Below are 13,685 nucleotides of genomic sequence, written 5' to 3'. Positions count from 1 at the left end.
CCAAGAAGACTGTTTCGTTTTGTTTTGTGTTTTAAAAATAGAGTGCTATGCTTCAAAGTCAGTTTAATTAAAAGTGAATGATGAAGCCTGGAACTCCTTGGGGAAAACAGGAGGAGCCACAGACCCCATTTTGGGAAAAAATTTCTGTTTTTCTCATGAAACCCCAGGAATTGGAAGTGGATAATTCCTTTCAAAATCTAAGGCTCTGCTCTGTTTTGCATTGCATAATCTGACATTTTTGACTCTTGTGGGAGTGTATCAGAAATTACTTCACATTATGAGAGCTTTGCTGTGTAATAACAAAGTAGAAAATATACTTTGGAAAAAAGCTAATGGCATTTACGGAGGAATATGTGCCTCTTTGCAGGTCTGGATTAGAGAAGTATGCTCTTGGCTACGTGGGGTATGGAGATGTCCCCAACCCTGCACTGAGAGATAAGACTCCCATTGGGGGATGGGCTAATCACAGAATAAGCTGATTGGCTTTAGATTGCTTTGCAATAAAACACACAGCAAAATCATAGGAATGTCTTGTTCCATAGCCATTTCTCTTCTGGAGATCTAGGATCTGATATAAAAATGAGATACTTAATTGTTGGGGATCTGTTTTGCCTTCCAGCTGTGCCTACTAATTTGTCTGTAGAGCCTGCACGGTTTCTTGGCCCTGTTCCTCCAAGGGCTCTGCCCTGAAGCCAATAATCCAATTAAAAAACTGGCAAATGAAAAACCTTACAAGTACTATATCTTCTGTATGTCTATGTATTTATATGTGTTGTGTGTGTGCTATGGAAGAGCTTTGATTAGTTGGCTTACAAATAAGTGTTAAAATCACATATTTTGTCAGAAAAATTAAAATCATAATGCCTTTTAGTTCATGAGACTTAAGTAATCTTTGGGAAATAAAGACAGCTCTAAAGATTGTTGATCAAATAAAAATATCTTCAAAAATGTAGTCATTTGGTCTAATTTAGGCAGGTCAGATATTAGGTTTACTAAATGCTTTAAGGTCATAAACCTTTTGAAAATTGTTCAACATAATGAAAATTGCTTACTAACTAGGTTTTTCACCAAAAGTAAAAGTTACTAAGAATTAACATTATAACATGTAATTGAGACTTAATGAAGAAATAGTTTTACAGTCAAAGTGTGTTGGGAAAGTGAAGTATGTTTTTGGTAAAGATTATATAAGAAGTCATGGAAATGTATTTTTTCTTTTTTTGCCTACATTAAAGGGTTGAAGGATTGTTTTAAGTTAGATAAAATAAAGCTGAAGGTTTGCGCAAGCTGTAAAAGGTTATAAAAAATTAATCTTGTAAAAGAAATTCTGTGTGAACATATTGGCTAAAGTTAAAGGAATATTACTCAGTTTTTCCATAAGTCAAATATTGAAATAAAAGCATAACAGTTTTCTCACAGTACTGATCTGCTTTTTAAGCAAAATGTGTAAAGGTTTATAAAACATTTATGAGAATCCTACCTTAGGGTCAAACTGATTAAAATTGGGTAGATTTGTCTATAAGGTTTTATTAAGAATTAGGTTTAACATTAAGAGTTCACTAATGTAAAGGTGAAATGTGGCTTATTTGGTGTAAAATATCATGCAGGAAGCATTATCAAATATGCAATGGTGTTTGGCTTTCTTTGGGCTTTATCTGTATAACTACGTTATTTGTATGTGTTCCAAAATTATGAGAAATGCTCTTAATTCTGATATGACTTAATGTATGCTATCAGTAATAATTTTAATTGTTATATAAAATTGCTGTGGCCAGGCATGGTCCTTCATTCATTTAATCCAGCACTTTGGGAGATCAAAATGAGTGAATCACTTGAGGTCAGGGGTTTGAGATCAGCCTTGCCAACCTGGGGAAACCTTGTCTCTACTAAAAGTACAAAAAAATTAGCTGGGCATAGATGATGCATGCCTGTAATCACAGCTACTCAGGAGGCTGAAGTGGAGGCTGCTTTGAGCTGAGATCACACCACTACACTCCTGCCAGACTGGGTGATAGAGCAAGACTCCATCTAAATATAAATAAATAATTAGACACATATATACATACATACATGAAAATAAAATGAAACAAAAATTGTTGCATGCCGCAGAAGAAACCCAAATTCCTAGCCAATTGTGGTTTTAATAGAGGGTGCCCTAAGGCATTTTGTCATCCATGAACAATTGTTGTCTTGATTTAATCCTTTTTAAAAGGTGGTTTTTAATCAGTTATAGGACTTTGACAGGTGCTTTTAAATGCAGGCTTCTGATAACTGGAAATTGTGACATTAAAATAGAGTAAAAAATCTTTCTGAACTTATGGAGAGCTGCAATGTTCTTGAATATCAAGCATAACAGAAGTTAACTGTATGGACTGAACTAACAGAAGACTGAAGTAATCTTTTTTGACTTTGCAAGACATTACTGATCTTTTGTTTTGTCTTTCAGAACCAAGAAAACTTTTAAGCTATTCACATCTTTTAACAATCGAGTAAAGTATACTCATAAACAAATTTGGAGCATATTTGTTTCTCTTTACCTAATTTTCTCAGAATTTTGAAAACATTTGTGAGTATTCTTAACTTATGGCAATATAGTTATTTGTATACGTGCAGTAAGAATTTGTTTTCTTTTGCAAGAGGATACAATTGGATAAACTAGTTATTTTACTAAAGCTTTGACTGAAATAAACTGTTTTCCTTTAAGGAATCAAATTAGACTTGTAGAGCCAATAAAAGTCCATTGGGAAAACTGGCCTCATATCTTGTCTACACAGTTCCTGTACAGGGTTCCTGACCTGTCTTAAGTCAAAATTGACACCAGTTTCTGACAGGCCCAGGAGCCCCAAGTTATCTTGGGACTTAAAAAAGAGAGGAATTTGCTCAACTCATAGGTACTTGAGTATGCAAACACATGGTTGGGCTTGCTTTAAAAAAAGTTTTATTTGAGATTCCTTATGGTGCAGAGTTCCATCAAAGCCAATTTTAAAAGCTTATGTGAAAACTAATTATTTTTGCTGCACTTTATACAAATAATCAGGCCAAGTATAATAAAGCAAATTGATCTTACCATGATTTATCATTAGTAAAAATGGGAGACTGGAGAGAGAAAAAATTATGTTTCGAAAAAAATAGTACACCTGCTATTAAATTCTAGTCTCATCAGTTGTTTTTGAGTTTTTTTTTCTGCAATGTAGAATGATTTTGTTTATTCCTGTGAACTAACTGGTGTTCTCTGGCTAGAGCTCAGAAGAAACAAGAGGGATGAATAATGCATAAATCTAGATCAATATTCTAGTTCTGGACACATATTAGAATCAGCTAGCAATCCCAAATTAGCTTGGTTCCAACAGTTGCCCATTTCATGAAAAACCACCTTATTTAGTTTACTTGGGACAATTTTACTTATTTTGCTTTATGGTTGTGAATTATATTTACCGTTGTATTCTTTGTATATGAATCCACAATAAGCTTACTGAGATGTCTTCATAAACTGAATACTTATTAATCTTCCACACATCACCTTCTGTCAGAGTTACAAATGACCCTCACCATATTGGCACCTTCCTACTCTGCTCCTTTCTACCCTGAATACCAAAGACCCTAATAATTAGGCAGAAATATCTTGGCTCCTATTTAGCATAAAAAATTACAGAGGATAGATCTTCATCCCTCTAAAACCCTTAGGATTAAGGGCTCTCTTATAAAAGGGATGGGGGAAATATGTCAGAAGTGTTTGAACCAGAGCAACTTCATCTTGACTAGGGTCTGGGTAAAACAATGTTGAGACCTGCTGGACTGCATTCCCAGTGGGTTAGATATTCTAAGTCACAGGATGAGTTAGGAGGTCAGCACAAGATACAGGTCATAAAGACCTTGCTCATAAAACAGCATGCCGTCGGCCAGGCACCATAGGTCACAACTGTAATCCCAGCATTTTGGGAGGCTGAGGTGGGCAGATCATTTGAGGCCAGGAGTTTGAGACCAATCATGGCCAACATGGCAAAACCCATCTCTACTAAAAATACAAAAACTAGGTGAGCATGGTTGTGTGTGCCAGTAATCCCAGCTACTCAGATGGCTGAGGCAGGAGAATTGCTTAAACTCGGGAGGCAGAAGATGCAGTGAACTGCCATTATCACACTGCACTCTAGCTTGGGCAACAGAGTGAGAGTTTGTCTCAAAAAGCAAGCAAACAAACAAAAAAGAAAAAAAAAAAAAACCAGCATACAGTAAAGATAGCCAAAACCCATCAAAACTGAGATGGCAATGACAGCGACCTCTGGTCATCCTCGCTGCTAATTATATGTTAATTATAATGCATTAGCATGATAAATGACACTCCCACCAGTGCCATGACAGTTTATACAAATGCTATGGCAACACTGTCAGGAAGTTACCCTAGATGGTCTAAAAAGGAGAGGAACCTTTGGTTCTGGAAATTTCCCACCCCTTTCCTGGAAAACTCATGAATAATCCACCCCATGTTTACCATAAAATCAAGACTAACAATAAGCATCCTTAGTCAAGCAGCACATGCCTCTGCTCTGCCTATGGAGTAGCCATTTTTTTGTTTCTTTACTTCTCTAATAAACTTGCTTTCACTTTACTTTATGGACTCGCCCTGAATTCCTTCTTGTGTAAGATTCAAGAATCCTCTCTTGGGGTCTGGATCGGGAGTCCTTTCAGTAACATTATGGCATAAGAATCTCTTGTGCTATTAAAATTGATTGAAATAATTGTGATGACTGTAAATTATTTTGTCTTATGGATACATTGTAATTTTACTCTTGTTGGCTCTTTTGACTGTTTTCCACTTTTTTTCTATGATAAAATGAAGACAAAGTCTGTAGAAGGAATAAAAACACAGTGCCTAGGTGTCTGGAGACATAGAAAAACCTGAATACAGAATTGTCTGTATTAACCTTCCTTGTATTCTCATTTCAGGAGAGTGAAGTCTCAACAGGATCTACTAAAGAGAAAGCAGACAGTAACAAATTGTCAACTTGTCTCCAAAGCAGTGTAAGTGACAACGTATTCTAATTTTGATGAACCAGCCCAGAAATAGTTTGAAGAAAAATATGTAGATATTTCAACAGACTTATTGGAAGTACTCAAGGGCATTCAATTCTCATTTTTTAAATTCTGGGATCATGTTGCTGAGGTAAATATTTATAACTAAATGATTTATAAATTAACCAGAAGCTCTTATACAAAAGTTTGGTTCTCTAGCAAAATATAGATTGGGCACTAGTTCATAAATTAATCCCTCTTGGATAGCTGCTGTCAGTTCCCAGAAGCATGACAACCGTGGCACAAAGACTCGGGATGTCCAGGTGCAAGTGGCACATGCCTACAGTCCCAGATTCTTGGGTGGCTGAAGTGGTAGAATTGCTTGAGTCCAGGAGTTCTGGGCTGTAGTGTACTATGCCAATCGGGTGTCTGCACTAAGTTCAGCATCACTATGGTGACCTTCCTGGAGCAGACCACCAGGTTGCCTAAGGAGGGGTAAAAGGACCCAGGTTGGAAATGGAGCACATCAGAACTTCCATGCTGCTCAGTAGTGGGACCATGCCTGCAAATAGCCACTGCATTCCAGTGAGGCCCTGTCTTGGAAGAGAGGAAGAGAGAGAGAGAGAGAGAGAGAGAGAGAGAGAGAGAGAGAGGGAGAGAGAGACCCAGAATCCAATATTTCTGAATTTGCAGAACACCATCATGTTTTGTATAATAACTAGGGAAGCTGAGCCTGGGAAGCTAAGCAACTAGCCTCATTCTTGCTGAAAACACTTCTTAGTTGCATCAATGACCATCAGAGGAATTCAATTCCTTGGAACCTTCTTTCCAGAATGCATACAGGTGATGTGTAATGATACCTGTGAACTGCAACCTGACTTTTTCAGTCTCAGAACTGCATCTGGTTCATGGTATAATTTTTGGAGCGTTAAGGATGCAATTGGGAGCTTCGTTAACTCCTCTAGATTCCCTGGCTACCACTAAATAGAGTAAGACACAGCTGGATTGTCCTGAAAAATTAACAGAGCTGGGATTCAATCAATCTTGGCACCAGATCAATGGTCCTGGAAACATTGTTTTAAATTATGAGCTCTAATAGAGCTGGCATCGGCATATGAAAAGACATTTATGAAATTATATTCTTCTAATTATATAACAAATGAATTATTGCTTTTAGAAAAAAAATTGAGTGATGAAGAGCCACTTTCTTTAAATGCCCCTAAATGATTACACACACTTAGTGATGGCATGAAAAATTAAAAATATAACACGTACCAACTTCATGCAAAATAAACATACAGAGGATATATAAATGTGTGAACACATGCACATACATTCCTTGGACCCTGTCTGCCATTGATAAATCAAAACCTAGATTATAGTGTGGTTTTGTCTTGAATATTTCTATCTGAAAAAAAATAAGACATTATGGGGGCCCCTTGCCCTCACTCTGAATGCTTAGGACAATGCAAACTGAGGTTTCCTAGCTTATTGCAGCCAAATCCTCTTCAGGCCCCATCAGATCTGCTCCAGACAATGTTATCCCCACAGACAGATTATTAGGGCTTATAACAATGAAACTCACAGGACAAGTGTCTAAGAGTTTCACTCCTTTCTTTTGTGGAAACAGCCTCTGCTCCAGGCAAATGGGAAATCCAGGATTGGCCTTGACTTACAGCTTGCATGGGTATGGTGGAGCCATGGTGTTTCAGTAAGGATAACGTTGTCATTTGCCTCTGTGTTTCAAATAAAAGGAAACTGGTATTAGAGTCCCAGGAAGGAGCTGTCAGGGAAAATGTGAAACATCAAGTCCAAGAAAGTGAGAGAAGAGCAAAGAGAAACTTTCTGGTGGAGGAAGCAGTAGGGTGTAGGGTCACACTTTTTCTAAGTGCCTACCCATGCAACAGAGTAACCAGCCAGGTCTGGGGGAAAATTAGGATAGTTAACATGTAAGGCTCTGTTTAGATGTTTAGTATAGCATAATTTCTTCAGTCTTGATGAACTTTAATATTCCACCCAACTCTTATTTTGCAATTAGATTAGCTTAAAGAGAAACTGATAGCTTTTGGAGAATGGTTGAATTTTGGAGCACTGTTTCCACAGCTGCTTTATTTTTCTCTATTTAGTTTGCCTGAAGCTTGCTGGCTGCTGTGTAGACTTCTGTGTGGCTGGGGCTGTCTGAGCCATGAACAGCTTCAGGGCTGCCATCCTCTTCTGGGCAGTGGCAGGATGGGCTATATCAGGCAAGCCTCCAGAAGAGACAGATGAAGTTGGATTTCAAAAATGCAAGGATGCCTTGAAACTACCTGTCCTGGAAGTCCTACCTGGAGGGGGCTGGGACAATCTGCGGAATATGGACATGGGACAGGTGATGAACTTGACTTACGCCAACTGCAGGACAACTGAGGATGGACAGTATATTATCCCGGATGAAATCTTCACCATTCCCCAGAAACAGAGCAACCTGGAGATGAACTCAGAAATCCTGGAATCATGGATAAATTACCAGAGCAGCACATCCTACTCCATCAACACAGAACTCTCTCTTTTTTCCAAAGTCAATGGCAAATTCTCCACCGAGTTCCAAAGAATGAAGACCCTTCAAGTGAAGGACAAGGCTGTTACTACCCGAGTTCAGGTGAGAAACCTGATCTACACAGTCAAAATCAACCCAGCTTTAGAGCTAAGCTCAGGTTTTAGGAGGGAGCTCCTGGACATCTCTGACCGTCTAGAGAACAACCAGACAAGGATGGCCACCTACCTGGCAGAACTCCTTGTCCTCAACTATGGCACCCATGTCATCACCAGCGTGGATGCTGGGGCTGCTCTTATTCAGGAGGACCACATCAGGGCCTCCTTTCTCCAAGACAGCCAGAGCAGTCGTAGTGCCCTGACTGCATCTGCTGGAGCTGCCTTCCAAAACACTGTGAACTTCCAGTCTGAGGCAAACCATGCCTCACAGAATGTCCTCACCAAGAGCTACCTCTCAAACAGAACCAACTCCAGGGTGCAGAGCATCGGAGGGGTTCCTTTTTACCCAGGCATCACCCTCCAGGCTTGGCAGCAGGGCATCGCCAACCACCTGGTGGCCATCGACCGCACTGGCCTGCCTCTGCATTTCTTCATCAACCCCAACATGCTGCCTGACTTGCCAGGCCCCCTGGTGAAGAAGGTGTCACAGACAGTGGAAACTGCTGTGAAAAGCTATTACATGTTCAACACCTACCCTGGCTGCACAGATCTCAATTCTCCCAACTTCAATTTTCAGGCCAACACTGATGATGGCTCATGCGAGGGGAAAACGACCAACTTCTTTTTTGGTGGGGTTTATCAGGAATGTAGCCAGTCCTCAGGGAATGGGAGTGTCTTCCTCTGCCCAGAGTTGGAGCAGAAGAATCCATTGACTGGTAATTTCTCCTGCCCCTCTGGCTACTCCCCAGTGCACTTGCTATCCCAGACCCGTGAGGAGGGTTACAACCACCTGGAGTGTCGTAAGAAGTGCACGCTCTACATCTTCTGCAAGACAGTGTGTGAAGATGTGTTCAAGGTGGCAAAGGCTGAATTTAGGGCTTTTTGGTGTGCAGCCAGTGGCCAAGTACCTGAACACTCAGGAATGCTTTTTGGGGGCCTCTTCAGCAGCAAGAGCATAAATCCCATGACAAATGCACAGTCATGTCCAACCAGCTACTTTCCACTGAAAATCTTTGAAAAACTCAAGGTATGTGTTTCTCAGGACTATGAGTTGGGAAGCAGGTTTGCGGTCCCCTTTGGTGGGTTCTTCAGCTGCACAGTTGGGAACCCCCTGGTGGATCCAGCCACATCCAAAGATTTAGGGGCACCTTTCCTGAAAAAGTGCCCAAGGGGCTTCAGCCAGCACCTAGCCCTCATCAGTGACGGATGCCAAGTGTCCTACTGCGTCAAGTCTGGGCTCTTTAGTGAAAAGTTTCTTCCCCCTGCGAGTCTCCCACCTTTCACCCAGCCGCCCCTCGTGAGTCAGGCTGACACCGACACTGTCATAGTGACCAATTCTGAGAATTCGAGAGCCTGGATTAAGGACTCCAAGACCCATCGCTGGAGGCTGGGAGAGCCATTAGAGCTGCAAAGCGCCATGAATGGCATCCATGGGGAGGATGCTGGCATGTCAGGAGGAACTACAGCTGGAATTGCAGTGGGGACCACCATCATTCTGGCTGTTGTCATCACCCTGGCCATCTATAGTACCCGAAAGTTCAAGAAGAAGGGTTACTGGGTATTTGGGAAGAGGCAGGGTTTGGTTGCAGGCACTGCAGAAACTGGAGACACCCCCTGACCGAGAGCAGGGGCAGAGTCCAGTTTAAGTGTCTCCCCGAAAAGGGTTTCTCTCATCTCCAAGTAGCATTGTCATTTCTGATTACTTCTGTTTTCCTAAGTATTAAAATGTCAAATGCAACCAAAATCACATAGATCTTTGTGACTTTTTATTTAGGTCTCTGGGCCAGGCAATTCATACTCTTACATGAACCAGGGTGGGGAAGGGAAAAGGGAACAGTGGGACTCTTGAAGCAAAAACCAACCTGGGACAAAAACAGGAAGGCAATGTCCTTTCCCAATTTGTGTCGCTTTCTTCAGCTGAATGCATTTGTGTAAAAGGGGAGAAGGGAGAATGTTAACATTTGGATTTGGAAGCTATGCATTTACTCTGAAGTCTGCTGTGGTTTCTAACGTGTGTGCTATAGGAATGTCTGCCTTTAAGCACCACTCTCTCTCTCTCTCTCTTTTTAAGTTGTCTGGATTTCACGCTTCCAGAGTCTGGCAGAACCCTGGAAAGACACAAGTCCTGCTTGGTTATTGCTCTTTAACTTTTAGGCCTCCCTGTTGACAGACTGTATTATCTCCTCCACGTCTTCTCGACAGCATCTGAAAAGAAAGATGTTGCCTGTGTCAGTTCCACTTTTTTCCAGCTGCCCTGTGATGAGGACTTTCCTAGACCAGACCACTCTTGGACTTCTGACTAATGTCATGAAGTCCTCTGAAAGTATTTTAACATATAAGCTCCTATATAGGGGAAGCTTCTATAAAGGAGGAGGGACAGTTTGTCAACAAGGAGTAAGGAAAGAGAGATAAAAACTGAAAAAGATTCTGATGCTCAGGAGAAACTGGAATTCTTATCCACAACCAACTACCTGATTCCTTCCTCTAAGCTCATCATAAATGAGGCATTGAAAGAAGCTGTAGATTTGGATACACGAAATTTTATGGTTTCTTGTTCTATGTTACCAAAGTATAACCCTTTCCTCTTCTAAGGATGGTTCTTACCCTTCCCGTCTTCCTGTTATATGTACACACACACACACACACACACACACACACCCCACATTTCAATAAGAATGCATTGCTCTGGGAGTAAAAAAGGCAAGAAGTTAAAGCAACCCCCATCTAAGTATTATTTCCTCCCTAAAACCAAAACAGAGTAGGTAACACCAATTCTGGACCCTACCTTTTTTTTTTTTTTTTTTACAGCAGAAAGGGAGCTGACATAATCAAATCCATGTTTTCAAATGAACTGAAAAAGGCATTCAGCACCACTTGTAACACATTTATTTCAGTTCCAGGCTGAGAGCCCTGGGCATTTAGCAGGACACAGGATTGTCAGCTGGGAATAGCTGGGGCTTTGCTCAATCTTAATACCAATCTCACCTGATAGCAATTACCTCCACTACTGTCATATTCCTTCACAAATTTTTTAAAAAATAATATATTTATTCACCAAATCAAATATCATTAGTGAGTTATCTTCTATGAAGAAAGACTGTTTTCTTTGTTAATGTTCACAATCAAGATCTTGAGCTGAGAAGAGGCCCTTCCCCAAGGAGTTTGAAGCATCACAGCATGTGGGAAGGTAGGAACCAGGATATCCATTCATTTCCAACTGAGGAACAGAGAAATGAGTCACAGAATTTGAGCTCTGCTCTCCTGACTGCCCAGCCAGAAACACTGATTTCTGTAACCCCTGCACTTAACCCTACCCCTTAAGCATTAAAACATTCTCTTAAACTTCTGAGTGCTTTGTGGGTTCTGGGTGTTTTGTACATTTTAGCCAAGGTAACCACCTGTCTGCGAATACTGACTTTCCTATGAATTCTTTGAAGATTATTGAGTCAGAAAGGCAAAACATAGCCCCAAATTCTCAGGCTTTTAATACATTAACTGCCTACTGAAATGAAAAGTTCCTCACAAACTCATATTCCCACTAACAAGATCGCACATAAATGTGCATTAAAGTATGCACTAGGAAACCCTCTGTCCAACGGCTCATGCATCTGAAGTCAGAATGTGGAGTTTGCAGGTTGCATTCATCAAGTCATTTTGCAGAGTCAGATCCCTGATGGAAGAGCTCACCACAGGCTCTGCCTTTGGAGTCCTGGGTTCCTAACCGGTGGTCTTAGGCTGGGGTCAGTACAGAGACCAACCCTGGCTTTCAGGAAAACCACATGCCACGTTCTACCAGAAATAGACACAGATTTGGGTAACAAAGGTGGTTCTGCCTTTGCATTTTTTTGTGTGTATTCTTGTCAGTTTTTAGATGATTAATATTAAACATTTATTTGAGAAACAACAGGCAGAAACAACCATTTAAGCATACGTTATATTGTAGTCAGGTGAAAGACCCTTTAAAAGTGAATATTTGTGATTTTAAAGGTGGTTTTTCTCCCACACGTTCACTTACTCATTTTTCCAGCCATGTGGTCTGTTTCATTAAGTGAAGTCTAACCAGGTCAAATGTGTGGGTGAAATCAATGTGGAACATACATATATATTTTAAGTGGGGGCTGAAGGGACTGTTCCCCGACCCAATGGAAGGGCTTGTGATTGCCTACAGACTCAGGGAGGTAATCCAAATCCCTCACAGGTAGGTGCACTTATCTACAAAAAGCAGAAGTTCAACAACAGCAACAATTTTGTGGTTGTTTGCCATTTATTGTTCTGCACAGACACCTCATGAGCACCAGGTGGCGATGTCCTCTCACAGAGCAACACCAAGGACTTCAAAACACTCCAGTTACAAACAGAACAATTCACTTAGGACATTCACCTGCCTCTCCCAGAAACCCAATCTAATGCCGGGACCACAAACAAGGAAGGGGTTAGGGGTCTTTTCTTGGACCACACGGGTATTCCTCCAATTTTCTCAGGCATACAACAGTGCAATACCAAGACGAGTACTTTTGACCAAGTATAAAACCACAGAGAAGACCAAATTTTACAAAAAGGGGAGGAGTATGAAAACAAAAAGGCACACACAGCCACATATACACGATGAACCTTTTAGGGGATGGTCACCTGATGAGGTTTGTCTCCGCTTTGGTTTTCCATCCCTGGAGACTCAGGAAGGGAGAAACTAGGCTGCTGGTGCTAAGACCATGAAAGGAAAGGCATGGAACCCCCTATCTGGGCCAGGAGAGCACAGCGGGGCTTCTGGTGGGAAAACACCCTGTGTCAAGGTAGTGGATGCACAGGGCTCGGGTTCTCACTGAAATCCAGACCATACCTTTCCATTTTGGCACAAGAGAAAGGGCAGAGGAATGCTCCTTGCCTTGCCTGGCACAGTGTTAGAAAGGAAATTCAAGACCTTGTAGCCTAGAAAGTCACACAAGAACAGCATGAAGATGAGGTAGCCCCTACTGGGCATCTGCAGAGAGGACAAGAAATGGGGCATAGACACAATCAAATCCTAGGGGGAAAGGCTTGAAGGTATGAAGACTACCTCTCCAAGTGGTATTGCCATGGGCATAGTGGCTCCCTTTCCATGTTGAGTCCTCTTCCTTCTGCTTCTGGCCACCCCCTTCCCCACCTATACCTTCTTCTGCCTGATGTGGGGAAACCGGTCTCTCCCCACTGCCTTCTTCCATTGTGAAAGTCTGTCTTCTTTTTTCCCCCATCTCCTACTGCCTCAGTGTGTCTTTCTTCCCATGGACACTCAGCCTGTTTCTTCACCCCTCTGTGACCATCTTTCTGTGACCTAGAAGCCCAGTACACACCTGATCAGGTTGCTAAAGGCAGAGATGGCATGAGGCTCTCAAAATTATCTCTGGTACATGGTAACCTGGCAGTGGGCATGGGTGTGACACTGAACATCACAGGGATCTCTTTCATTTAGTTCAGGGGTTTCTTTACTAACTGTGGCAGGAAATTGCCCTGTGGTTCAGTAAGCTCAGGAACATTATCACTCTGAAGCTACTTAGACAGTCCAGAGCAAATAATTATTTCATTGATCAGTACTTTTATTACCTCAGAGGCTTTCTCTGTCTGGCATGGGAATACTTCTACGCAGTTAGTGAGGGTATCCACCTATACGAAGAGATAATGGATGTCCCTTATCCTTGGCATATGAGTGAAATCCATCTGCCAGTCTTCCCTTGGGTAGCCTCCTATTCTTGGTGTTCTGGTGGAAGAATCTGTTAGTTGAGGAGTTATTTTTAAGGCAAGTCTCACAAACATTAAGTACCTGTTTGACTGTTTCGAATAAATTTTTACCTAAAACAGCTTTGGGGTCAATTGAGAGGTTTTATCCTTCCCTAGGTAAAAAGCTTGGTGGAGGGTTTTAAGAACTTTCCATTGGCTGGAAGTTGGTGGAAGAATCTTGTCATCCTCTGATTGTCACCATCCTGAGAGCTGAAGGCTCTGTCCCTGAGAGGTGG

At 41.4% G+C, this 13,685-nt stretch overlaps 1 protein-coding gene across 1 annotated transcript; it reads left to right on the top strand.

Moving 5' to 3' along the window:
• The first annotated feature begins 7,183 nt into the window (after positions 1-7,183).
• On the top strand, positions 7,184-9,403 carry LOC100398395 (macrophage-expressed gene 1 protein-like). The gene has a single exon (XM_002755368.6). It carries the CDS (start codon positions 7,193-7,195, stop codon positions 9,314-9,316), a length of 2,124 nt encoding a protein of 707 aa, XP_002755414.4. The 5' UTR covers positions 7,184-7,192; the 3' UTR covers positions 9,317-9,403.
• The last annotated feature ends 4,282 nt before the right edge of the window (positions 9,404-13,685 follow it).

The sequence above is a fragment of the Callithrix jacchus genome, chromosome 10 (genome assembly GCF_049354715.1).
Source record: "Callithrix jacchus isolate 240 chromosome 10, calJac240_pri, whole genome shotgun sequence".
NCBI lineage: Eukaryota > Metazoa > Chordata > Mammalia > Primates > Cebidae > Callithrix > Callithrix jacchus.
Note: the sequence above shows the minus strand (reverse complement) of the source record. Positions and strands in the feature narration are given on the sequence as shown.